At 41.6% G+C, this 24,374-nt stretch overlaps 1 protein-coding gene across 4 annotated transcripts in view; it reads right to left on the bottom strand.

Moving 5' to 3' along the window:
• LOC121062937 (uncharacterized protein C18orf25-like) overlaps nt 1–24,374 on the bottom strand; it is a 65,539-nt gene that overhangs the window by 18,952 nt on the left and 22,213 nt on the right. For 2 of the 4 annotated variants that reach the window (XM_040543247.1, XM_040543249.1), the window contains exon 2: nt 9,619–10,440. In XM_040543247.1, coding sequence (XP_040399181.1) covers nt 9,619–10,342 — 724 coding nt within the window. In that variant the 5' untranslated portion in view covers nt 10,343–10,440. Of the gene's footprint in view, nt 1–3,668; nt 4,150–9,618; nt 10,441–18,915; nt 19,046–24,374 lie in introns of those variants that run through there. The other 2 variants (XM_040543246.1, XM_040543248.1) reach the window with 2 other exon arrangements.

Genomic DNA, 24,374 nt, shown 5'->3' with positions numbered 1-24,374 from the left:
AAATCTTAGGAAAATTATACAAACTCCAAATCATCACCTGTGATTCTCCATACCTGTGCAAAAAGTCCTACTGATTTCTCCTCTACGTGTTAAAATCAATTGTTTTGAAGAAATTTTTTGAGATGTGAGCAAAAACATACATTCAAAAATCTATCTCCAGGTTCAAAAGCAAGAGAGTTTCCTCTTGATACAGTTAAATAAGGCTGGACTACTTTAATGCAGTACTAAATGGATGAGATTAAAATTTATGTTAAAATTTCAGCTGAAGAAATTCTAACTCCCTGAAAGTTTCTAGTCAAAGCCCTTTGAAAATGAACTTATAATGGAAACCAGGGCAAACTCAACTGTAGTCAGATACTACAGCAAAAATACTTCCATTTTTCCAGGAAATAAAAATCTCTGAAGTTACCTATCAGGAGCCCAGAAGTCTGTCTGCTCAAGGAGACACCTGTGAAGTCCAGATTCCTTGCAGCACGGTGTCAGGAGGCTGCCTGCCTGCAGCACGCTGCATCCCTCAAACCCACGCTACAAAGCACTTGGATGCTCCTGCTGAACCTGCAACTGCCATCCTCAGGGGGGTCACAGCACCCTGAACAGAAAATGTGGGGGTCCCCTGTCATCTGGAAGGAGATGCATACTCCCACACGGGGGACACGCTGAGGGAGCAGATATTCACCCGTGTCCGCCGACACATACTTCCACCTCACAGGAGCCGAGTTACAACAGCTGAAGCTCTGGCTCCAGCTTTGGGGCAAGTGAAAGGAGCGAGCGAACAAAATATTTACCATTTCCAAAATCATTTGCCTGTGCAAGAGCAATGGCTGTATTCTTAACACTAGGCAGCTTTCATGGAGAAAATGAGTTCAAATTACATCTCAGATAAACTATCCCCTCAGCCTTCTGGATGCCTTTCAATAAATTGACCCTAATATTATTACAACTTTAATTGTCTGCTTGTTCTTTCACATTTATAGTTGTTTGCATTAAAAAAATAAAATAATAATGGATAAAAGTGTTGGAGAGTTTTTATTTTTACCTACAGTAACCAAATGCAAATTATCTATTAATTCACTAAATTATTTCAATTCTGCTTTGTTATTGTTTTGTTTTTAAAGAAAAAAAGATTACCTAACCAAAACATTGAAGGTTGGCAGAAATTTCACTGGCTAGATCCCCAAAGTTATTATCCATTTATGAGATCAGTACATAAAAGTCAGTTTAAGTCTGAGAGAAAAATAAGCTCAACTGATCCCCTTACACAATTTGTTTTGAAATACCTAATTGCTCCATATAAAGTGTTTTATAAAAAAAGGCTAAGAGCATGCTTACAGACATACTGAGTTAAGTGATGCCTACACATTAAAAGAAACCAGTCACTGCAAAAAGCTGCTTCTGCATGCATGGGAATGCTTTGTAAAGTTGTCATGCTTTAAAATATGCTGCTCTTATCATCAAGGTATATATATCAAATCTATGAACAACAGAAGGATTTTTTTTCATATCAGCAAATTATCTTCCCTGAATGACCTTACACTTTAAGCAGATAAGTTTCTTAAACTGTAATTAAACATAACTCATTTAAAGTTTACCTACAGTTAAGTTAAAAATACAGACAAATTCAGATGAGGGAGTCATCTTGTAACTTCATATCAAAATCTTTGCATCAAAATTAAGCATGAAGGTGATATGATCTGTATAGATTTTATTCCAGTTCTTAAAAATTTTCTCCTGCATAGTCTTTCAAACCGTTACTCTGAAAATAACACAGCTCTCTAACCTCTTTTTCTTTAATGAAGGCATCACAAATTTTAAAAAAAAAAGTCTGGGCCAAGAATAATGTTAAAACACCAGTGATAGTATTATACCGAGAATAAAAACATTTCTTGAATTCCTGTTACAGGTTTGATCTAAAAGCCACAAATTGATGGAAAATCTCCCACTGACTTCAGGAAGGAAGAAGTTAGACCTACAGAAGATACAGTGGTTACTTCCAAAAGAAAGAGAATGAATTTGACTAAAATAATTAGAAAAAAACAGAACTGACCGATGTTTAAAAGACAAAATAGCAGAGCCAAAAGATACCTATAGTGTTCTCTTTACTTAAACTATGCCTATGCAAAGAATTTCAATTTCCATTATTAAAATTTTGATTTTATTTGCATTAGAAACTTTTAACAAGTTCTAGCTGATGAGAAGTATACATTTTTGGTAGCTATGGAGAAGTTACTTCACACGAAGAAAGGCCTTACTGGAGAGGTGAACAAAAATCCCTGTGCGTAGTAGCAATAGTAAGAATTAAAGAGAGGTTTCTAATATACATTTTAAATTAATTCTACTTCAAACATCACAGTCTCAAGCCTGCCTATTCAGGATAACTATCAGTATAAAAAAATACACACAGTAGCAAGTTCTTGCATTATTTAAATGAAACTAATGCTCTGGCATTCCCAGTCACGAGTAAATAATGATTTCAGCGGCATTCCAATGTGGTTCAGAAGAAGCTCTCGCTGTCTGACCAAGAGCAGCAAACCATACCTCCTGACCACCACAGTGCTTGCTAATCTGCCTGTCAAACCTTTGTTTGAATTCCTGTGTGAAGAATCAATCCATCCAGCGACGGCTACTTATCTTAGGACTGACACCACTATTTTTATCCCAGCACGAAGGATGCAGTTTGATCATATATATATAAGGAAGCAGCAGTGCTTTGTATGCACAGGTCATGCATGCGCACACATGTCCTCTGGGTGTGATTCATCTCACCTAACTTTAGCTAAAGTTATCTCACCTAAACTATTTAGAAGGGGAGTTCGGACAACTGATGGAAGAGAAAGACGCCACCAGGAGATATCCTCTATAGGTTCTTCTCTTTCCAGAGATCTGCAGAACAGCAAACTAGACACCTAAAATTAGAGGAGATGATTTCCACCCAAACTGAACACATATATATGTATACATGTGCTTATTTGTGCACACAGTGTAAGACAGCTGCTTCCATAAATATGCCATATGCAAGACAGCAGTGACATTAATAAGAACTCTGGACAGAAAATGAACTACTAAATGGGAAACAAAAAAAAAATCAGTTGTGCACATTGGTTATATATAGCTAAATCTTTAGGACAAGCTCATTTATTACTTCTACCTAAAAAGGAAGAAGAAAAACTAATGTGTGCCATGTTCAAGCTGCAGAACTTGGGAATGAACAGAGAGTTAAGGAAAAGTTATGGGTCTGTATCTTGTCTGGATCTCTAGGGTACATCTTTAAATATAAAACTTATTTCCTTATATAAATGTTTTAACATGCAAAAAGAGCATTTGGATGAGTAGTCTAAATGCTCCTGTTGCAACAAACATAGCTCTTAAATACCTTTTGGGGTATTTAAACAAGGATTCTAAGTTATATTTTCCCAAGTCAGGTGATGAAAGCCTACAGTGTTTCCCACTCCCCCCTCCCTTTAAAGGTGTTTTATGTGCGTGCTGGCACATGCACATGGGTATATATATTTTTTTTTTAACTACATATATATTCTCTATAAATTAAAAAAGATACCATGGTAATCAAACCCAGAAGAGAAAAACAAAACAAATATATATGAAGAGAAAAGCAAACCTTGTTTTTAGCATAATCCAAAGTAACATCAAAATTGCAAAGATAGGAAATATATATATATATATATATATATATATAAGTTTATGATTGATTCAGATCAGGCTCTGCAATATTCCCATTCTCTGGAAAGATAGCTGGAAAATTGTTATTAAAAGTCGCTGGAAACTCTAACATAGCATCAACATTTTGATAGCCCATGTAAGAATTAAACGACTGCTGTGGAAGTACTTGGCTATCAGGTATCTGTATGAATGCCCCTGACTGTGTGGTAGGGGGGACTCTTTGGCCAACTAGTTGCATTTTAGGTTCCCTGGGCTCCAGTTGTTGCTTGCTTTCTTCATCCGTGTCAAGACGGGTTAGCTTTTCTATCCACATGCGAAATTTCTCCTCTGTCTGCCTCTGCATCTCGGCAAAGCAGTTCATGGCCTCTTCCAGGACATTGCCTATGCAGTTCCTATCCCATACGGTGCCCCTGTCAAGCAATCCTGGAATTTCCCTGGTCGCTCCTCCAGATCCCCCAGCACGACTGAAGCCAGCTTTAAAGACATTGAGGCCATTTGATAAGACATCATTAAGTAAGAACATAATATTGTTTATTAAGGCATGTTAACTCAGGAAAATAAAAATTTTCTAATTGTGTCCCTTGGATATGACATCGGGGAGGAATTAGCAAATATTGAATCAACCAACAGTATTAATGTTAAAATAATATTTTACACTCACTGAAGTTATCATAAATTTTAGCTTCAAAATTATTTTTATTCTAGAATTCTCAGACAGTCACAAAGTCTGTCACAAAGGTCTCATTTGTTTTATAAATCAAATTAGCCCAATTCCCTTGCAATTTCAGTTTTGAATTCAACTGAAGGAATCTGAAACATCATGCAACAAGCGGCTTACTTCTGTTAAGCTGTGGTCCAAGATGCCACTGTTTAAATGATAAAACTGAATAATTATATGCATTTTACTTAGCTACTTGAACCCTTTTATAATGGACATACACAAAATCGTACACAAATAACAGAGAAAACGGCTGAAGCAGTGACTACAGCCTCTAAAGCAGCCAAGCCCAGATCTTACCGCTCTTGGATTAACTTTGGAAAAAACACTGCACACCAATGAAGAGAATACACGACACAAACACATAGACACGAGCACAAAAAGATACATGGACACTGTGCTAATACATGGGGTGAAAGAAGCTTTTGTTAGGTCTGATAGCAAAACCCAGCTCCATCAGAGGAATAACCCACAGATCAGGTCAGCGTGACAATGCTTATGCCAGCAGCACACCTCGCAGACTGCAAGCATGCCCTTAACCTCCAGAGCCAGCGGCTGGCCGTGTGGCATTTCTCACGTTACTCCTTCTAGCCAGTGCTAAAAACAGGCTGGGCATAGCTGGAAGGAGATTTTTCTCCTTCCATCCATCAAAATGATGATTAACGTGACTTTGGGATTTTCAGGAAGAACTTCAGCAGCAAGAAGATAAGGCCATGTATCTTACTCTGCTTGTTAACAAGAGAAGGCAGGGGTATCTGTATTTTTAAGTTTAAAGTTCACTTGGGAATCCTCTAGGAAGCATCAAAACCCCAAGAAGGTCAGGCTTTGCACCTATTTGAGAAGTAATAACCAACGTGTGCATGCTGTCCTAACACAGGAACGTCACCTAAGGTAACTCCACGAGACAAGCATCACAAACTACACAAAGCAGCTATATAAACTGACAATTTAGTATGTAAACACGAAACTTGTGGGATTCTAGCTTAAGAACAACAGAAAATATCTTAAGAATGAGAGAAATCATTGCACAACCTAAGCATACTTACTAATAAAAGCGTAAGGCATTAACTCTTTAATTGGATTCCACTGAGCATACAAAATTACAGTATCACTTAAACAATACATTCTTTTTAGGAGCTATTTAAATGAGGTATACATAAGACCTTCAGTAACAGCTAAACAAAGCCTGGGATTACTCTCTTACTTTCAAGCAGTAGCAATGCTACCAGTTGAGGGACAAAGACTTTCTATTAAAAACCCTACTTTTGAAGTCTTCTCTCTCAGACAGTCTGGAAATTCATCATTCAGGTCCACTGCCCAAAAATAAATCACTTTATAGTAACTACCTTCCATCTCTTTGATAGTATTTAACTAAAAATAATTAAGTAAAATGGTACCTTTTTCCTAAAAAGTGGTTCCTTTTGAATATTCAATGTCTTTTTCCCCCTGAAAAAAAGTATTACTTCTGTTCACATACTCCTAGTGTTGAACACCCAACATGGTTCTATTTACTCTTCTTTAGTCAGGGATCTTACCCCAAGACGAAAGGACTAAACAGCAGTCTGACTTCCACAAATTTAAGAGTTTTAAAGTTTTAACTGCAATTTAAATAAAAACCACTACTGACAGTGATATGTGAGATACAATATAGCCAGGCTTTTAAAGTTAAGAACGAATTAGCACAGTCAAAGCTGACAAAACTGTTTTGTAAACTAAGGAGACTATATACTGAAATATACATTACCCTGCAATGTCATTTTTAAAAAGGCATAATTCATAGTATATCTACAATTTACAGTAGCAGCAAATCAATCTGCTTCAAAGGCTTCCCTTGCAGTTCTACTACTTATAACATGTCTTACTCAATTGTCATTTACTGGTGGCATTTGGTGTTTAAAAAAATAAGTCTAAAAATGCATTTCTATTATATTAAAAAGCTAGCATTTATCAAATTGGTCCCCTTGCTAACTGCAAGCTTGCAGCTCTACAGTTTTAGAAGTTACACCAAGACAGTATCACCTGCAGAACAGCACCTATAAAATCCCCATTGTCTCCTTATGGTATCTGTTAAGTACTACCCAAATAATGACCACATCCAAAGTCATTTAATTTAGGAAACCAGACACCATAACAGTTAAGAAGGCATGCTGCATCTTCACTGCAATCAGCATTGGTGGATGACACCTAGGCATTATGCTACCCTGCCCTTCCAAAGGGGGAGCTGACTGCAAATCACTCTGATTTTTCCCTATTCTAAAATTTGTCATTCTGTGTTCCTCCAACAAAATTCACCCCTTGCAAGATGCTTCAGCCAAGGTCTGTGCAATAACCTCAGGAGGAAGTAAACTGGCTCAGAGTCCCTCACACGCATTGTGCTCCTCTCTTCAGATTTCTGTGTATTAAAAATCCTTTTTTTCTTTTTTAAACAAATGAGCTGCAACATCTTTTTCAAGATCAGTACTTCAAACTTAACAGACTTTTGAAAGCCTAAAACATGAGTCATCCCTATTTTCAATTCAGACCTCTTCTTGAGTTGTAGAAAGCACAATGGCAGTGAAAGGACTTTTTTATATTATATTTGTATTTTCAAAAACCCTTTCCTTCTTCCAAAGAAAAGCGTTTACAAAGAAATAAATATTGATTTCCAGACTTGCTCTCATGCCAATATCATTTATAGTTAACTTGCATGATCAAATCTGAAAGCATTTAAAGGGAAATCTTTCAATAGCAGCAAGTCTAGCAGAACCTATTTCAGGACTCAAAGATCATCCTCTTATGCCCAAAGCGAATGCTATCTATTATTTGTTACAGCATGGTAAAACCCTACTGCCAACAGAGAGGCTCAATCATTAAGATATAAGAAATTATTCCTCACCTGCAGTAATTCAAAAATCATGGCATTAAATGAAATAAAGAGCCCAAACTGCTTGAGTCAGTGAGAAAATTCTCAGTAGCATCCACGAGGTTTAGGCTGACCCTGTATTTTCATGTTTCCAGCAATGCTTCGCTACCCTGTATTATCTTCTATTTGTTCCTTCACTAAATTTTGAGGATGCTTAGAGCATATCGCTAAGCACACAAAAAACAGCTTTCTGTTCAGGAAAACAACCTAAGCTAAGCACTTTGCCCGTCCCAACAAGAGGGCCCACGAACCTGTCACTGCAGGGGAGCGCTGGGAGCCCCCGGACCCGCAGCTCCCCAGTGCCTGTGAAGCCCGCAACAAGCACAGGGAGCGTTTTTGGCCGCCCTTGTCCCATCTCTGCAGGGGATGTCTTTCCCTTGGACTAGTAGACTGTTTCCCACAAACCAACATTGTTTCTGTTTAAAGGAAAACCGCAATCTGGCAGGTACACGTTGTGCCTAATTCCAGAAGGACTGCTCAAATGTTTTGATGCCTTAAATGTAATTCAGTGCCAGGTGGGTGATAGGAGTTATCAAATAAAAAATAAAGGTCACTGTTCTCCAGGATGGGTTTTGCACTCCCACATCTTGCAACCCAGGTAAAATCAGGCATTGGTTTAATAATCATTAAATCTACAGGTTCTTCCATCCACTACAATGGGACCTTTTCAATGCATACCTCTCATGGCGAGACCTGGAGCTCAAATACTGAGGAGCCAATTGACACAGAAAAGTACCCTGGAGTGCCTCCAGATCTCAGCACTGCAAGTCAGAAATCTAGGCAGATCTGAAAATACCAGGTACCAGGTACCTTTCTGGGTCACAAGGTACTTTATAACTTCATTAAAAAATGAAAACAATATACACTGGGGGATTTTGTACTGGGGGTGAGTGGGTTGTTTTGGGAGTAGAGGGGCTGAGCTGTCCAAAACTCAATGAAAGAAAGTTTTCTTCCACAGGCTTTATATTAGGTCTTAATTGCCCAGCAAAGTGTAAATATAGTAAATAAAAATGCACAGAACTATGAAAGCTAGAGGTCTGGTAAAAATAATTTTAGAGTCTCTATTAAAATTTTACTGCACAATAATTAGAGGAGGATTATGCCTTTCCCAGACTTTCCAATAAACATTAACTTCCTTTGTGCAACCTGCTTCCTAGCAATATGTGGGAAAAGTGCCAGTTCTCCTGGTGGCAGAACCGCTCACCATAATCAAGCCAGTTAGAACAGTGATCGTTATTTGTAAAATCTGATGCAAATATTTTAAATAACTCTATACTAGCAAACATTAATTCAGAAAGTTAAGATTAATTATTGCAGTTTTCCTTTCAATCTTCTTGCCTTACATAAGCTTATCTCCAAAAAACTTCTAGCACAGAAGGCAAAAAGACATGTAACCCAGTAAAAATTGGCAGGCCAAAAAGTTTATTTTTATGTGATTTTATTTTTGATTGCCATATGATGGTGGTTCTACGGTATAATATTCTGCAAGAGTAGTTCACACAAAATCCTGTCCATGGCACTTGGGCTAATAAAACAACAAAGACTCAGCAGACAAGAAACCTGAAGAATTCATCTTTCTTTCTCTAATAAAATCATAAGGAGGCCCCTATAATTTGCTGCCTTCCATCTTTTAACATGGATGTGTGAGAAAATTAAAAATATAGAAATTATAGATCCTTACGACATAGGAAAACAGTAACAGCTTTGTCTAAAACGCTGAAAATTTAGATTTGGAAACAGCTTGGGCACCTGTGTAAACAAATTCGTAATTCTGTCCCAAAATAGGTGACCAGCAGCAATCTGCAAGAATTTACAATAAGGCCAAGTAGGTTTGCATGCACTGAAACGGAGAGCTGAAAGCACAGTGTAAGTGCAATAGTGAACAGGGCCTTACTATAACACAGGCAAGAGGTATGCCGTGTTACTTCAAACACAGCTGCAGAGCTGTGGTCTTAATATATTAAAGCAAAGCTGGCCACTTATCTTAAGAATGTATTTATTAGATTATCACAATCTAATGGGATTTAACAGCACTGACAGGAATTCATATAGGCTTACAAAGGAAGAGATCTGAAAATTCCAGAATTCAAAAATAGTCTTTCCTCCGATTTACCATTTCTACGCTTTGTTGGCGTGCAAAAGTGCACTGAAACCTCAGAACAGATTTTACAATTTGCCCATATCTTGTTAATATACTGCAGTCTTCAAATTTACAGAGCTGCAGTTCTCCTGGTTTTTCTCAAGTGTCACTCATCTAATTTAGCATGACAGCTGAGAAACGATGTCAGATGTGTTACAGTTCAGTTTAAAAAACATCCTCTACCTGGTATCTCTGCAGTGATTGTCTTGCTGCTCCCTGAAACCTCTTCATCATCATCTGATGAACTCGTGCTCGAGTCACACGTCAGGTCACTATCACTGGTACTGCTGTCCTGCAGCAGGTTGTACTTCTTGCGAGCAGCTGCCTCCCGCTTCTGTCTTAACAGCCGGATTCTTTCTTTGTGCTTTTGGCTTCGATGACCTTTTACCTTGGTAACTCGACCATTCTGCTTATCGCTAGACTGTCGGTTTTTCTTGGCAGCCATTGTTGAAGTTTCACTTTCGGACCTGGATCGCCTGGATTTCCTCCCAACTGCAGCCCCAGACACCCCCGAAGGGTCTCCCTCAACAGCAGCTTCAGCTTGACAGGGCTCATTCTCTTCTGTGGAAGACAATGTGTCTGAGTCAGCCAAATGCCCACTGGAAGAAGGGGAAAGCATGCAGTGGTTAGAAGAGTCACTCTCATAAACTCGACCACCCGTTGGCTTATCACTCTCCGTGGATGCCAGCTGAGACTCCAAGGAGTCTCGCCTCAGTTCCATGAGTAAGCAAGGCATTGAAGAGAGCACTGCAGAGTCTGACGCAGCAGGCACACTGTCCTTCTGAGGATGTGGCTCCAGTTCTATAGGTCCGTCTTCATCAGGAGTGGTCTCCTGCTTCTCAGAAGCCTTTAGAGGAACTTCCGAATTGAGAAGTTCTTCTGCTTTTCCCACTGCCTCCATCTTCATTTCAGAACACCAAGGTTCTCCTGGTCTCAAAGCATGGAGCACGCGGTCTGGAAGATCAGATATGGTCAACTAGATATGGTTTTCAGCAACACAGCAGCCTGCACAAGAACAGAACAGTAAGAATCATTTACCCAAATAAATCAATTTGTTGCTTTCAATCACAGAGAGCATTGCTCAGTACCATATTGGTTTTTTTCATTTACTTTTTCCATGTGAACTCATCCTGTTACACCAATCTACTCTTCCTTTTACGTGCTTATGAAAAACAGCACTGGAATCACAGGAAACATTTCTCATCTCACTAGATCAAAACGAATCAGAAAACAAAAAATATTTATGAACTTTTCCTTTATAAAGATTTAAACTAGTGCATTATAAGCAACATATGCTAAACTTCTTTACCTAGACCTTTAAACATTTTAATGAAGAACTTTAGCACTTATAAACAAAGCCAGAGTGAAAACTCCCAGACTTGTAGCCATCTGCCTGGACAGCCCAGAACATCGTTCAGTTTCCATATTTATGAGAAACCTCTTTGCAGTTGATCAGGACTCCAAACTTTATAATCTAATGTTTTTATGATAATTTACAAACTTACAGTACCAACATGAGCCATGCGTAAAGACGTATCAGGAGCATCTAAAACACCATTCAGTGCTCCTTGAAAGGCTCTCGTACAAGTCCTGGTTGTATGAGAACCTACAGGCTGACGTAGTTTCTCTTAAATCTACCAGGAAAACAGCATCAAATAGTATGGGCTGCAAGCAACAAACAGCATCCACCCACACCGCTATTTTACTTCAAATTATAATTTAATAAATTGCATTGCTTCAGCACAAGTACAAAAAAAAAAACAAGCTATTTTTCTGATGAATAACTTGCACGTTATCAACTAAGCAGCACTTAGAGCACCTTCAGGGATTTTATAAAAAAATTTTTAGCAGTACACCATTTATCATTTTATCTTAATTTTTCACACTGCCTTCAACCCAAGTTTTCATTTGGAACTCAATGCAAGAAAAAAGTGAAGTTCTTAGTCACCACATTCACTCATAGATTAATTGTATGGAACAAATGGTTCATGGGTTTAGAAGTACAGAAAACAACAAATTTATGGCAGTTCAAAAAAAAAGCATAGACACGTAAGGAAAAGCAATATTAAGCTTTACTATTTTAAAACAGCACTTTTGCAGACAAGGGCAAATAGGACTTGAGCAGCCTAAGAGAGCATGGATGGTACGGAGAGATTTTTCTATGCTCTGACAATCCTTCGTGTTTCCCCATCTTGCCCAAGCTGCCTGTAAGTGAATGCTGCTACCTGTAGTACAGAGTAAGGCTTCCCTGGTTCAGGAAGATGCTGTGAGAAGCTCAGGGTTGTGCTGTCTGCCCTAACCCACTTTGAAACTTCACTTTCAAAAGAATATTAAAATAGAGGTCGTGTCTCCTTCAGGCAAATGAATGAAATGCTGGATGATGCAAGGGATTTATGAAAATAAATATGGGAAACACCAGTTAAGGAAAGAAAACTTAGTTAATAACAGACAACACAAGAAAGGCATGGGTGACATCTCTAGGTATACTAAATACGAAAAAGGAAACAAAAAACAAGTAGAAACACCGTTTCACATTAAAAAAAAAGAATAGAATAAGTTTAAAATAAAGGAAAAAATCTATATATAGAAAAATGTTTCCAATATTTGCACTGAGAAAAATTCTCTTGAAATCAACTTAAAAGAAGAACTTCTGGAGATGGTAATTTAATGTATGTAATAAATATCACGTAAGAGACCATTTATTTACCAGGCCACAGCACAGTATCAACAAACCCACATGATGAATACACCTTTGAGATAACAGCATCCCAATGCTGTAATAAAATCATTATTTCTACATATTTCATCTGCAAATCTACATTACCAAATAATTTTCCTAGGAGACATGAAAGTGAAGCAGAGATTTGATGAATATATAACTCTTGGCAAGCCATTCACAGTGGGCTTTGCACTGTATCTGCTAGTGCAACTCCCAGCTTTTGCTGTGGTAATACACTTTGAACAGAAAAATACCCTTCCAAGGAACTTTGAAATGTGATTTCTGCTCATGCAAGAACAAACTTGGTTGCTCAAATACATACAGAAAGAATACTAACCTGGCCAAAAGAACTGCATTTTAAAATTCAAGCTAGTAACTACAGAACAGCTTCTGCACCCTTCACCCTTTTAGTTAGGGGAGCCCAACACAGAGCTAAAGGGTGGCCCAAATGAACTAGGGATTTTTTTCTTGCAAGTGTCCTACCCAGGAACATCATCTACTCACAGCCCCCAAAGGGAATATAAGGACATCAGTACTTGACGTCCCATTTCGCTGGTCTATCAGACAAAAAAAATTATGTTTCATCTACATGTTGTGACCTTGCTGAGAGTCTAAATCCAAAAGGAAGCCTTTTATTATTATGCACGATCTTGCTTTGACTACTCAAACCATGCCGGACCTCTCTTCACTCAGGCTGCAGTAACTTTATAAAAATACCAAACTATAGCAACCCAAATTCTGATAGTCACAGAACCACGGACAGTTTCTGTACAAAGGGTCTGGTCCGATGGTCTCTGCTCCCAGCTCCTGCCCACTCAGAGCAGGAACCATAAGATCGGGCTGGCCACAGCCTGGTCCAGTCAGACTTCTGGCATGTCTGCAGACAGATTCCACAACCCCTCGGCACCCCCTTGTAGCATTTGCCTTGCTCTGGTCCTCGGCAACCTCCCCCAAAAACCATGAGTTTTCACAGATTGTAGAGATGATATCAAGGATATCCAGCAGCCTCCACAGCACCTCCAGATGCCACGGACTCAAGTCTGCCCTACTGGCTTATGTGATATTCCTAGCTTCATCTGCAATAATTCTAATGTTACTATATGTATAAAAAACTGCACATTTATCTCGGGGGAAGAAGGTTTGTCGTGATTCAAACAGACTTTGCTTTAGGGAAGAACGCAGACTGTGGGGGTAAAATATCTATGCCAAGGAAAGTCACATCTCAAAGAAGAAAAAAAATGATTTAGCTCTATTCAAGAGATGTATAGGTCATAAAGAGAAATAGACTGTACTGAAAAACTCCCGTCCTTTCTTGTCACTCTCTTTTCTTGCAATGTTATTAGAAAAGGCGACCTCAAGGTAACATAAGAGAAAGAACAGTTTCCTTCTTAAATGAGAACAACATAGCACTGAAAAATAAGCTGTGGTGCTTACAGACACAGATGGATACTTAATTAGACATTGCTCAGAAACGTCATTCTCCTTTTCAGATGCACAGATATTGATTTAAAAAAGCAATCCTATAAAAACTTCTAGGCTAGCTTTTTTCAACAAATTATTTTATTTTTCAACCACGCATAGAAAGTACCAGTATGTGGAAACTTTTCAATATCTACCTGTACATGAAAAATACTTTCAAGTCACGGACTCATTTGTAAAGGCACAGAATTTGCTCTCTTTGAAAACTGCACTTTTGTGAAGAAAGCCAGGATTCCAAAGGTCAGATCAGCAGAGACAGCCCAGCCAGTCTAACAACTCACTGCCGCTAATTGAGATGGTTTTTACCCCCTGCTCATGAGTGGGCAGTCCTCCTCCCTCCTTTGCACCAAAGCTGGCTCAGCCTTTCTTGGGTAGATTCACTTCAGCAGGAAAAACAAACAAACAAACACAAAAATGTAAGAAATTTTCTGCCAGAGCTGGCAGTAAGACTAGGTAGAGAGGGCATGGAACAAAGCATCCCTTCAGATAAAAACAAATCTGACGAAAAACTACCTGCTGTTTGGTCTCGAGTACTGAACACAGTACACCTCGAGTAGTGTTCAGTTTTGGGCCCCTCACTGCAAGAAGGACATGGAGGTGCTCGAGCATGCCCAGAGAAGGGCAACGAAGCTGGTGAGGGGTCTGGAGAACAAGTCTTACGAGGAGCAGCTGAGGGAGCTGGGGTTGTTCAGCCTGGAGAGGAGGAGGCTCAGGGGCGACCTCATCGCTCTCTATAGGTACCTTAAAGGAGGCTGTAGAGAGGTGGGGGTTGGTCTATTCTCCCACGTGCCTGGTGACAGGATGAGGGGGAATGGGCTAAAGTTGCGCCAGGGGAGGTTTAGGTTGGATATTAGGAAGAACTTCTTTACTGAAGGGGTTGTTAGGCATTGGAATGGGCTGCCCAGGGAAGTGGTTGAGTCACCATCCCTGGAGGTCTTTAAAAGACGTTTAGATGTAGAGCTTAGCGATATGGTTTAGTGGAGGACTTGTTAGTGTTAGGTCAGAGGTTGGACTAGGTGATACTGGAGATCTCTTCCAACCTAGATGATTCTGTGATTCTGTCTCATCACACCTTGAACTCACAGGTTCCAAATACCCACTGGAGGGACTACTGAGTGTTTCCTTCACAGCACGGTTTGCTCTGAGATTTTTGAAGATAAAAAATGATTAAAAAGCAAAAAATGAGATTTAAACAGAGGTATTAGTAGTTCCTGAAGAACAACTATCATGGAATTTATACTATTAATATATTCTACTGCACAAATAATTGTATCAAAGACAGTGTGCATGCTCTTTATCAATCAATAACTGGCCACATGTGCATCCTTCATAACATTTTTGTTTTGCTTTTAGCAAAGCAAATGTCCTTTAGAATTGTAAAACCTGCTATGTCAGTAGGAAATGAGTTTCACCCAAACAAATGATAAAGCCTGACCTACTTAATAAACATCATGATAGCCTCATCTTCATTGTACATGATCTTTTTAGGTGTTATTGAACTGATTCATGATGAGACAGGGAACAAGATAAAGGATGTTGATTCCTGTAGGTCTTAGCTAGCACAATTGTATGTTAACGACCCAAAAATAAGGGAATAAAAGACCATATGCATAGATAATGGAACCAGCAAGAACTGGCTTGACTGCTGAAGTCTGTCAAAGAGAGGAAAGGCCAGAAGATAAGCAGCAAGGAAGACTTCTGGCCTTTAACAAAAGACCACCAGAGTACGCCGCAGAACCACCCAAGGACTCCAGTATGCATGCAAATAGGGGCGGGAACATATGTTAATTATTCTTCGGAGGCCTGATGAATATACAATAGACTTACGGGAAATAAAATGAATATGTACTTGTCCCGCTAATATAAGCACGCTGCCAGTAACCGTTGGTGCGCAAGTTAGGTGGAGCTATCCCCCTTGTGCCCGGCATGTGTGCGCAGCACTGAATAAACATACCTGATTTATAACCCTTCCCAAGTTATAGAGTCTGATTTCCACAAGTCAATTTGGCAAGCAAGGCAGAAGACACTCTGCTCAGCTGTGGGATTGACTGTGGAGCAGATGCCCCTAGGTGCTCCCCGAGTATTTTCCTCAGAGGAGCCTCTACTCCCAGCCGCTCATCTCAGGAGCAGACAAAGACCTCCTGAAGCCACAGACAAACAGTATGTTTAACAAAGGGGGCCAGAAACTCGTAGGGGACACCCATGCTTGTCCAGGGCTGCTGGTAAACCGCACAGAGACATCTGGCATTCAGCATAGTCCCTGTATGGGAGGAAGGTACCCTACAGGCTGACCGATAGAGCGGTCAAGAGGGATTTGCTGACTGATAGAGCGACCACTAGCAATCTTGGGAGTAGATCGAGCAAATCCGAGGTTACCGCTGCATCCCAGTACTGGGAGCCAGGACAGATCTGCAGACCTGCTAATGACTGTATAAGAAGCAGGAGAAGGGTAAGCAGGCCCCTCACAATTGTGACGAGATTACCTGGGTAATATTTGCAGCTGCTGGAGGGATATTAACTGGAGTGGTAATAATTGTATGTCTTATTTGTGGATGTCTGGGTGTCTCATGTTGAAAGCATTTGTGTGTGTTTGAGACAAAGTATTGTTGTGAAGTGAGTTACTCCACGAGGAACATGGCCAGAGATAAAACAATAACCAGACTTGTTTGTATCAAGTGATATATTCCTGTGGTATGAATGAGAAGTGCAAGGGGCCTCTTTGTGCGACTGTGTGATTGTGCTGTGTGAGCGAGACACAGCATCGCTGCAAAGCGACTGCAGAGTTCCGATCCGTGGTTCTGTATTCTCTGCGAGGGGAATGTCCAGAGACGAACAAAGCGCATGACAGATCAAAAGGAAGTGCTGTTTTATCCAAGCGTTGACTGGTGGTGCCCAATACACCGGCCCGGCGATGTATCTTGTAATCCTATTTTTGTTCTTAAATGTTTTGAGTGTGACAAGGAGGAATGTGGGAACATTATCTAAGTAACAGTCTAGAAGTTTTGGTATATTCACTGTGGTGTTTGGTCAGTTTCCCAAGAGAGGGGGGATGGGGGGGGGGACGACACTGCCTGATCATCATCAAATTGGCAGAACAGAGAGAGTAACTCCTTCGGTGATTCAGGCTCGAGTCCTAGGAATATTTGAATGAGGGGGGGGAACTTGGTAAGAAGGGGAGGAGAGCAAATTTATTTAGGAGGAGCATATTTAATACCCGGCGGACAGAAAGTGGCCTTAGATAGGGAACAACCTATCCCCAATACCTTTTTAAACCCCGATATTGGTGGAAATGTAGGAGTGATTCCTTGTTTTGTGTGTGGGCTTACTAACAAAGAACATGAGAAAAATTGGCACTCGGCTTGGGTCTTGTTGAAATGTAAAGCTTGCGAAAAAAGGTGGTATTGCTTGTCTAGAAGACAGAAGGCTGAGTGTCCCAAGTGTTTTCCCAAAGTCCCGTGGATTTATGATTGGGACAGGGCCCATCAAGAACCTGAAATGGTAAAGTTTGTATGTGGAAAGAAGAGTATAATCCCAGAGAATTGGGACATTTTGGAAGAAGACTGAGAAGGAGGGGAGAGGGGGGATAGGAAATCAAGGAAATGGGTAATACCCAGAACAAAGATGTTTTAAAGAAAAGCCCCCTTAGGTGCATATTGGCACATTGGAAGGGTATTGTCGGAACTGGGGGCACAGAAAGCAAGAGGACTCTCATTAAGTATTGCAATCAGTGGTGGCCACTATATAAGCTTGAGGATGGAGCTAAATGGCCACTTTATGGATCAATCGACTATATTAATGTTGTTTTTGAGGAGAGAAGGAAAATGGAATGAAATGTTGTATACTGATATGTTGTTTCAGCATCTTGGAGGGAAAAAGGTATGGAATTAAGCTGGCCCCTAACTGAGCCTTTGGTTAAAGTACAGGCTGGAAAAAGATAAAGGAAGTGTTAAAAGGGTTGTTGAAGGTGTTAAAGGTTGTGTGGCATGTAGTATTTGACAGAGCTGTTTGAAGTTGAATGAGCAGGGAAAGAGGATGTAGGAATGTTAGTAGTTCCGCCTCAACCCGAGGCTGAGATTTCAAAATCACGGGTGTGAGCCCTCTGGGGCAGAGGGATCATGATGAGCCCAAGATAGTTGTCATGGATTTTAGGTTGGATATGGGAGCTTCCCTCTCTGTGTTAATCCAAAAATTGATTCTGGAAAAGTGCTGGGTCTGTAAATGTAATAGGAGCAACTGGCCAACAGGAAAAGTGTGGGGTTTTTTGTTTGTTTGGGTTTTTTTTTGCAATGCTTGAAAATTAAATTGGGAAAAATGATTGGAATACATCAATTTTTATACTTTCCCAATTTGCCAAGGCCCTTATTAGGAAGGGACTTGCTGGAAAAAATGGATGCAAAAATTTCTTTTGAACAAGAGAAAATGGAAATAGAAGTAACATATTAAACTCTGAGATCTATTCCTGGCGAGAAAGCTCCAAGCAGAACTCCCTGAATGGATGTAATTATGAACCAAGTGTCCGGGAGTTTGGGCTACAGAAATACCTGGGAGAGCAAAGAATGTAGCACCTGAAAAAAAAAAAATGATTTAAAGGAAAATGCTCCCAAGGTATGCCAAAAGCAATACCCACTAAAGGTGGAAGACAGAAGGGGAATGGAAGGAATAATCAATAACTTTTTAAAATATGGACTCTTAGTAGAACGTGAGTCAGAATAGGTTCCATCTGCCTTTCTAACTGGGCCTCTATCACATAGTTCAGGATTTAAGGGCCATCAATAGGATCACAAAAGATTTATACCCTGTAGTGGCCAACCCCTATAACCTTTTGACAAAATTAGAAAACAGTCAGGATTGGTTCACGGTACTAGATTTAAAGGATGCCTTTTTCTGCCTGCCCGTGGCAGCTGAAAGCCAGAAACTCTTTGTCTTTGAATGGGAAAATCCTAATAGAGGACGAAAACCTCAGCTTACTTGGACTATGTTACCACAGGGGTTCAAGGACAGCCCCACCATATTCGGGAAACAACCAGCCTGTGATCTTGAAGCTTGGAAAACCCCTTCAGGAAAAGGGGACACTGCTGCAATACTTAGATGACCTGCTGATAGCTACCGAAGAAAAAAAGGAATGTGTATAATGGGCTATTAGTTTACCAAATATTTTTGGCACTAATACTGTGAACCCAGTCTCCTTCCTTCGTAACAGAGTTTCCAGATCACCCATTCATGACTGCATCAAGACCATGGACACGGTATACTCCAGCTTACCACACTTAAAGTATTCACCCCTAGAAGATGCGGAGGACTGGTATATAGATGGCAGCAGCTTCGTAAGTCAGGGACGTCGCCTCACAGGATATGCGGTAACAAACATCAGCCCAAAAGGCTGAAATCATCACCTTGGTAAGAGCTCCTGAGCTGGCAAAAGGGAAAAGAATTAACATTTGGACAGATTTGAAATATGCCTTTGGTGTGGTGCATGCACATGGGGCAATTTGGAAGGAGAGAGGCCTCTTATCAGCCTCAATTAAACATGCAGAAGAGATACTGAAGTTACTCCAAGCGGTATACCTGCCTATTAAAGTTGCCATTATGCACTGTAAAGGACATCAAACAGGGGATACTGATATTGAAAGAGGAAATAGATTGGCTGACACAGAAGCCAAAGGGGCAGCAGAACAGGCATCTGAGAGTCAAATTTTGGCACTAGTACCAGGAACAGAAAAACCAGGCATTAACAAAAGCCTTAGAAAATGAAGTAGAATATTCTAAAATCGATATTCAATTAATTGAAGATGTAAACAGAAAGTGTTACCTACAGGTTTAGCACAAATAAATGATGGAAGAATTGTGATACCATATTATGTTGGATGGTAATTGGAGAACATAATAAAGCATGCTGGGGAGCTGAAATATTATATCAGTTTTTAAGTACAAAAGGGATAGGACCTAATTTGCACACCATTGTCAGATAGGTATTGAAACAGTGCGTCATATGTCTTAAAAATAACCCACAGACAGGAGTCAAACCCCAAATGGGAACAATAGTAAAGGGAAATGTTCCTGGGAAACAGTGGCAAATTGATTTTTTCAAACTCCCAAGAAAAGGGGGGTTTAGATGCCTATTGGTACTAACAGACACCTTTTCCAGATGGCCAGGAGCATTCCCATGTAAAACTAACTGTTGTGGTTTAGCCCGGCTGGCAGTCAAACACCACACAGCCGTTCGCTCACCCTCCCCCCTCCCTCTCCGGGATGGGGGAGAGAAACGGGAAAGTGAAGCCTGTGAGTTGAGATAAAGACAGTTTATTAAGACAGGGAAAAGAATAACAACAACAACAACAATAATAATAGTATTAATAATAATAAAGTGTACGAAATAAGTGATGCACAATGCAATTGCTCACCACCCGTTGACCGATGCCCAGCCTATCCCCGAGCAGCCGGCCCCCCCTCCACCCCGGCTAGCCACCCCTATATATTGTTCAGCATGACGTCAGATGGTATGGAATACCCCTTTGGCCAGTTTGGGTCAGCTGTCCTGGGTCTGTCCCCTCCCAGCTCCTGCTGCATCCCTAGCCTGCTCGCTAGCAGGACAGAGAGAGGCTGAAAAGTCCTTGGCTTGGTGTAAGCACTGCTCTACAACAATTAAAACATCAGCATGTTATCAGCGCTCTTCTCATCCTAATCCAAAACATAGCACCCTACCAGCTACTAGGAGGAAAATTAACTCTGTCCTAACTGAAACCAGGACAGATATCCACCCCTTATTCCATACCATTTATGTCATGCTCAGGTTACACTCTTTCCAATACCTTCTAATTAATCACCATTTTCATCTATGATATATAGCAACCATGGTAGCGATGACATACAGTGTTATATGATAATTAACATACTACAATTCAACTCATGGGCTATTCTCACCCAGTATTAGGTCCCCTTGAGGTACACACCGGACCTCCCCATTCTTTTGCATTACCCACCAAGTGCATCCAGGTCCCTGAGCAAAAGCAATCCCACGAATGGGCTTGCCTTTTCCTGAGGCGGGAGTAGCCCAGACTGTCTTACCCAGCATGTTTCTTACGTGCACTACAGGAACTTTATCCCCTTCTACAGTGCGTAACAGGTTTGATTGGGCAGGTCCAGCTCGGTTGGCAGATCCTCTAGTATTGACTAACCAGGTGGCCTTTGCCAAATGTGTTTCCCAATTTTTGAATGTCCCAGCACCCATTGCTTTCAGTGTAGTCTTTAACAGTCCATTGTATCGTTCAACTTTCCCGGAGGCTGGTGCATGATAAGGGATGTGATACACCCACTCAATACCATGTTCTTCGGCCCAAGTGTCTATAAGGTTGTTTCGGAAATGAGTCCCATTGTCTGACTCAATTCTTTCTGGGGTGCCATGTCGCCATAGGACTTGCTTTTCAAGGCCCAGGATAGTGTTCCGGGCGGTGGCATGGGGCACAGGATATGTTTCCAGCCATCCGGTGGTTGCTTCCACCATTGTAAGTACGTGGCGCTTGCCGTTGCGGGTTTGGGGGAGTGTGATGTAATCAATCTGCCAGGCCTCTCCATATTTGTATTTCAGCCATCGTCCTCCATACCAGAGAGGCTTTGACCGTTTGGCTTGTTTAAGTGCAGCACATGTTTCACAATCATGAATAACCTGTGCTATAGTGTCCATGGTCAGGTCCACCCCTCGGTCACGAGCCCATCTGTATGTTGCATCTCTACCTTGATGGCCTGAGGTGTCATGGGCCCATCGGGCTATAAATAATTCACCTTTATGTTGCCAGTCCAGGTCCACCTGAGCCACTTCAATCTTAGCAGCCTGATCCACCTGCTGGTTGTTTTGATGTTCTTCAGTAGCCCGATTCTTGGGCACATGAGCATCTACATGGCGTACCTTTACAACCAGGTTCTCTACCCGGGCAGCAATATCTTGCCACAATGCAGCAGCCCAGATGGGTTTGCCCCTGCGCTCCCAGTTGTTCTGCTTCCATTGCTGTAGCCACCCCCACAGGGCATTTGCTACCCTCCATGAATCAGTATAGAGATAGAGAACTGGCCACTTTTCTCGTTCAGCAATATCTAAGGCCAGCTGAATGGCTTTCACTTCTGCAAACTGACTCGATTCACCTTCTCCCTCAGCAGCTTCTGCAACTCGTCGTGTAGGACTCCATACAGCAGCTTTCCATCTCCGATGCTTTCCCACAATACGACAGGACCCATCAGTGAACAGGGCATATTTCTTCTCATTTTCTGGTAGCTTGTTGTACAGTGGGGCTTCTTCAGCACGGACCACCTCCTCCTCTGATGATATCCCAAAGTACTTGCCTTCTGGCCAGTCCATAATCACTTCCAGGATTCCTGGGCGACTGGGGTTTCCTATTCGAGCCCGCTGAGTAATCAGTGCAACCCACTTGCTCCATGTAGCATCAGTTGCATGATGTGTAGAGGGGACCCTTCCTTTGAACATCCAACCCAGTACCGGCAGTCGGGGTGCCAGGAGGAGCTGCACTTCAGTACCGACCACTTCCGAAGCAGATCGAACTCCCTCATATGCTGCCAATATCTCCTTTTCGGTTGGAGTATAGCGGGCCTCAGATCCTCTGTATCCCCGACTCCAAAACCCCAGGGGTCGACCTCGAGTTTCCCCAGGTTCTTTCTGCCAGAGGCTCCAGGTGGGACCATTCTCCCCGGCTGCGGTGTAGAGCACATTCTTTACATCTGGTCCTGTTCGGACTGGCCCAAGGGCTACTGCATGAACTATTTCCTGCTTAATTTGTTCAAAGGCTTGTCGTTGCTCAGGGCCCCATTCAAAAGCATTCTTCTTACGAGTTACTTGGTAGAGCGGGTTTACAATCAGACTGTAATTTGGAATATGCATTCTCCAAAACCCCACGACACCTAGGAAAGTTTGTGTTTCCTTCTTGCTAGTTGGTGGAGACATAGCTGTTATTTTGTTGATCACATCCATTGGGATTTGACGACGTCCATCTTGCCATTTTATTCCTAAAAACTGGATCTCTCGTGCAGGTCCTTTAACTTTATTTTGTTTGAAGGCAAAACCGGCCTTCAGAAGGATTTGGACTATTTTCTTCCCTTTCTCGAAAACTTCCTCTGCAGTGTCACCCCACACAATGATGTCATCGATGTACTGCAGGTGTTCAGGAGCCTCCCCCTGCTCCAGCGCAGACTGAATCAGACCATGGCAAATGGTAGGGCTGTGTTTCCACCCCTGGGGCAGCCGATTCCAAGTATATTGGACTCCCCTCCAAGTGAAAGCAAACTGTGGCCTGCACTCTGCTGCTAGAGGGATGGAGAAAAATGCATTAGCAATATCAATTGTGGCATACCACTTGGCTGCCTTTGATTCCAGTTCATACTGGAGTTCTAGCATGTCCGGCACTGCAGCACTCAGTGGTGGCGTGACTTCGTTCAGGCCACGATAGTCCACTGTTAGTCTCCACTCACCATTAGACTTTCGCACTGGCCATATGGGACTATTAAAAGGTGAATGGGTCTTGCTGATCACTCCTTGGCTCTCCAGTTGACGAAGTAGCTCGTGGATGGGAATCAGGGAGTCTCGGTTGGTGCGATATTGCCGCCGGTGCACAGTTGTGGTAGCGATTGGCACTTGCTGTTCTTCAACCCTCAGCAACCCCACAACAGAAGGGTCCTCTGAGAGACCGGGCAAGGTAGACAACTGTTTAATGTCCTCTGTCTCTAAGGCAGCTATGCCAAAAGCCCAGCGGAACCCTTTTGGGTCCTTGAAATATCCTCTTCTAAGATAGTCTATGCCAAGGATGCACGGAGCATCCGGGCCAGTCACAATACGGTGCTTTTGCCACTCATTTCCGGTTAGACTCACTTCAGCTTCCAATACAGTTAACTGCTGGGATCCCCCTGTCACGCCATAAATACAGATGGGCTCTGGCCCTTTACAGCTTGATGGCATTAGAGTACATTGTGCACCGGTGTCTACTAGAGCCTTATACTTCTGTGCGTCAGACGTGCCAGGCCATCGAATCCACACAGTCCAATAAACTCGGTTGTCCCTTTCCTCCCCCTGGCTGGAGGCAGGGCCCCTCTAGTCCTGGTCAGAATCTTCATTTCTGTGTTTAAAAGACTGCCTGCTAGAAGTTGGAGCAGCAAACTTTTCAGAGAACCCCTTTCTCCCAATTGTTTTCTTTTGCAACTCACGTACCCGTGCCTCTAGGGTCTCAGTAGATTTTCCATCCCATTTTCTCATGTCCTCTCCATGGTCACGTAGGTAAAACCACAGGGTGGCGCGGGGTGTGTACCACCATATTGTCTTCTTTGCACGGATGCACGTTTACCCCTAATAGCCGAGACGCTGGTTTGTACAGGTGGGGAAGAAAATACACTCTCTTTAAGTTGGTGGACCTCTTCAAAAAGTTTCTCCAAAGTATTCTCTTTTAGTTGGTGGCCACTGGTTTGTTCAGGTGGGGGGGAACATAAATCCTCTTTAAGTTGGTGGAACTCTTCAGAGAGTTTCTCCACAGCCGAGACGCAGGCCTGTAGGAAAGAGGAGAGATTTCCTTCGTACTCCCGGAGTTGTTTAGCCATGTCACCCACTGTGGGATCTTCACCATTTTTCCAGGTTATTATTGCCAATGTGCTGGCCCATATTGATGGTGCATTCCGTACAAACTTCCGCCATATGGGTCGAGTACACTGGACTTCATCTGGATCTGTGGATGTTTGTGCGTCGTCTAGG

Source organism: Cygnus olor, assembly GCF_009769625.2.
Source record: "Cygnus olor isolate bCygOlo1 chromosome W unlocalized genomic scaffold, bCygOlo1.pri.v2 SUPER_W3, whole genome shotgun sequence".
In the NCBI taxonomy this organism is placed as follows: Eukaryota; Metazoa; Chordata; class Aves; order Anseriformes; family Anatidae; genus Cygnus; species Cygnus olor.
Note: the sequence above shows the minus strand (reverse complement) of the source record. Positions and strands in the feature narration are given on the sequence as shown.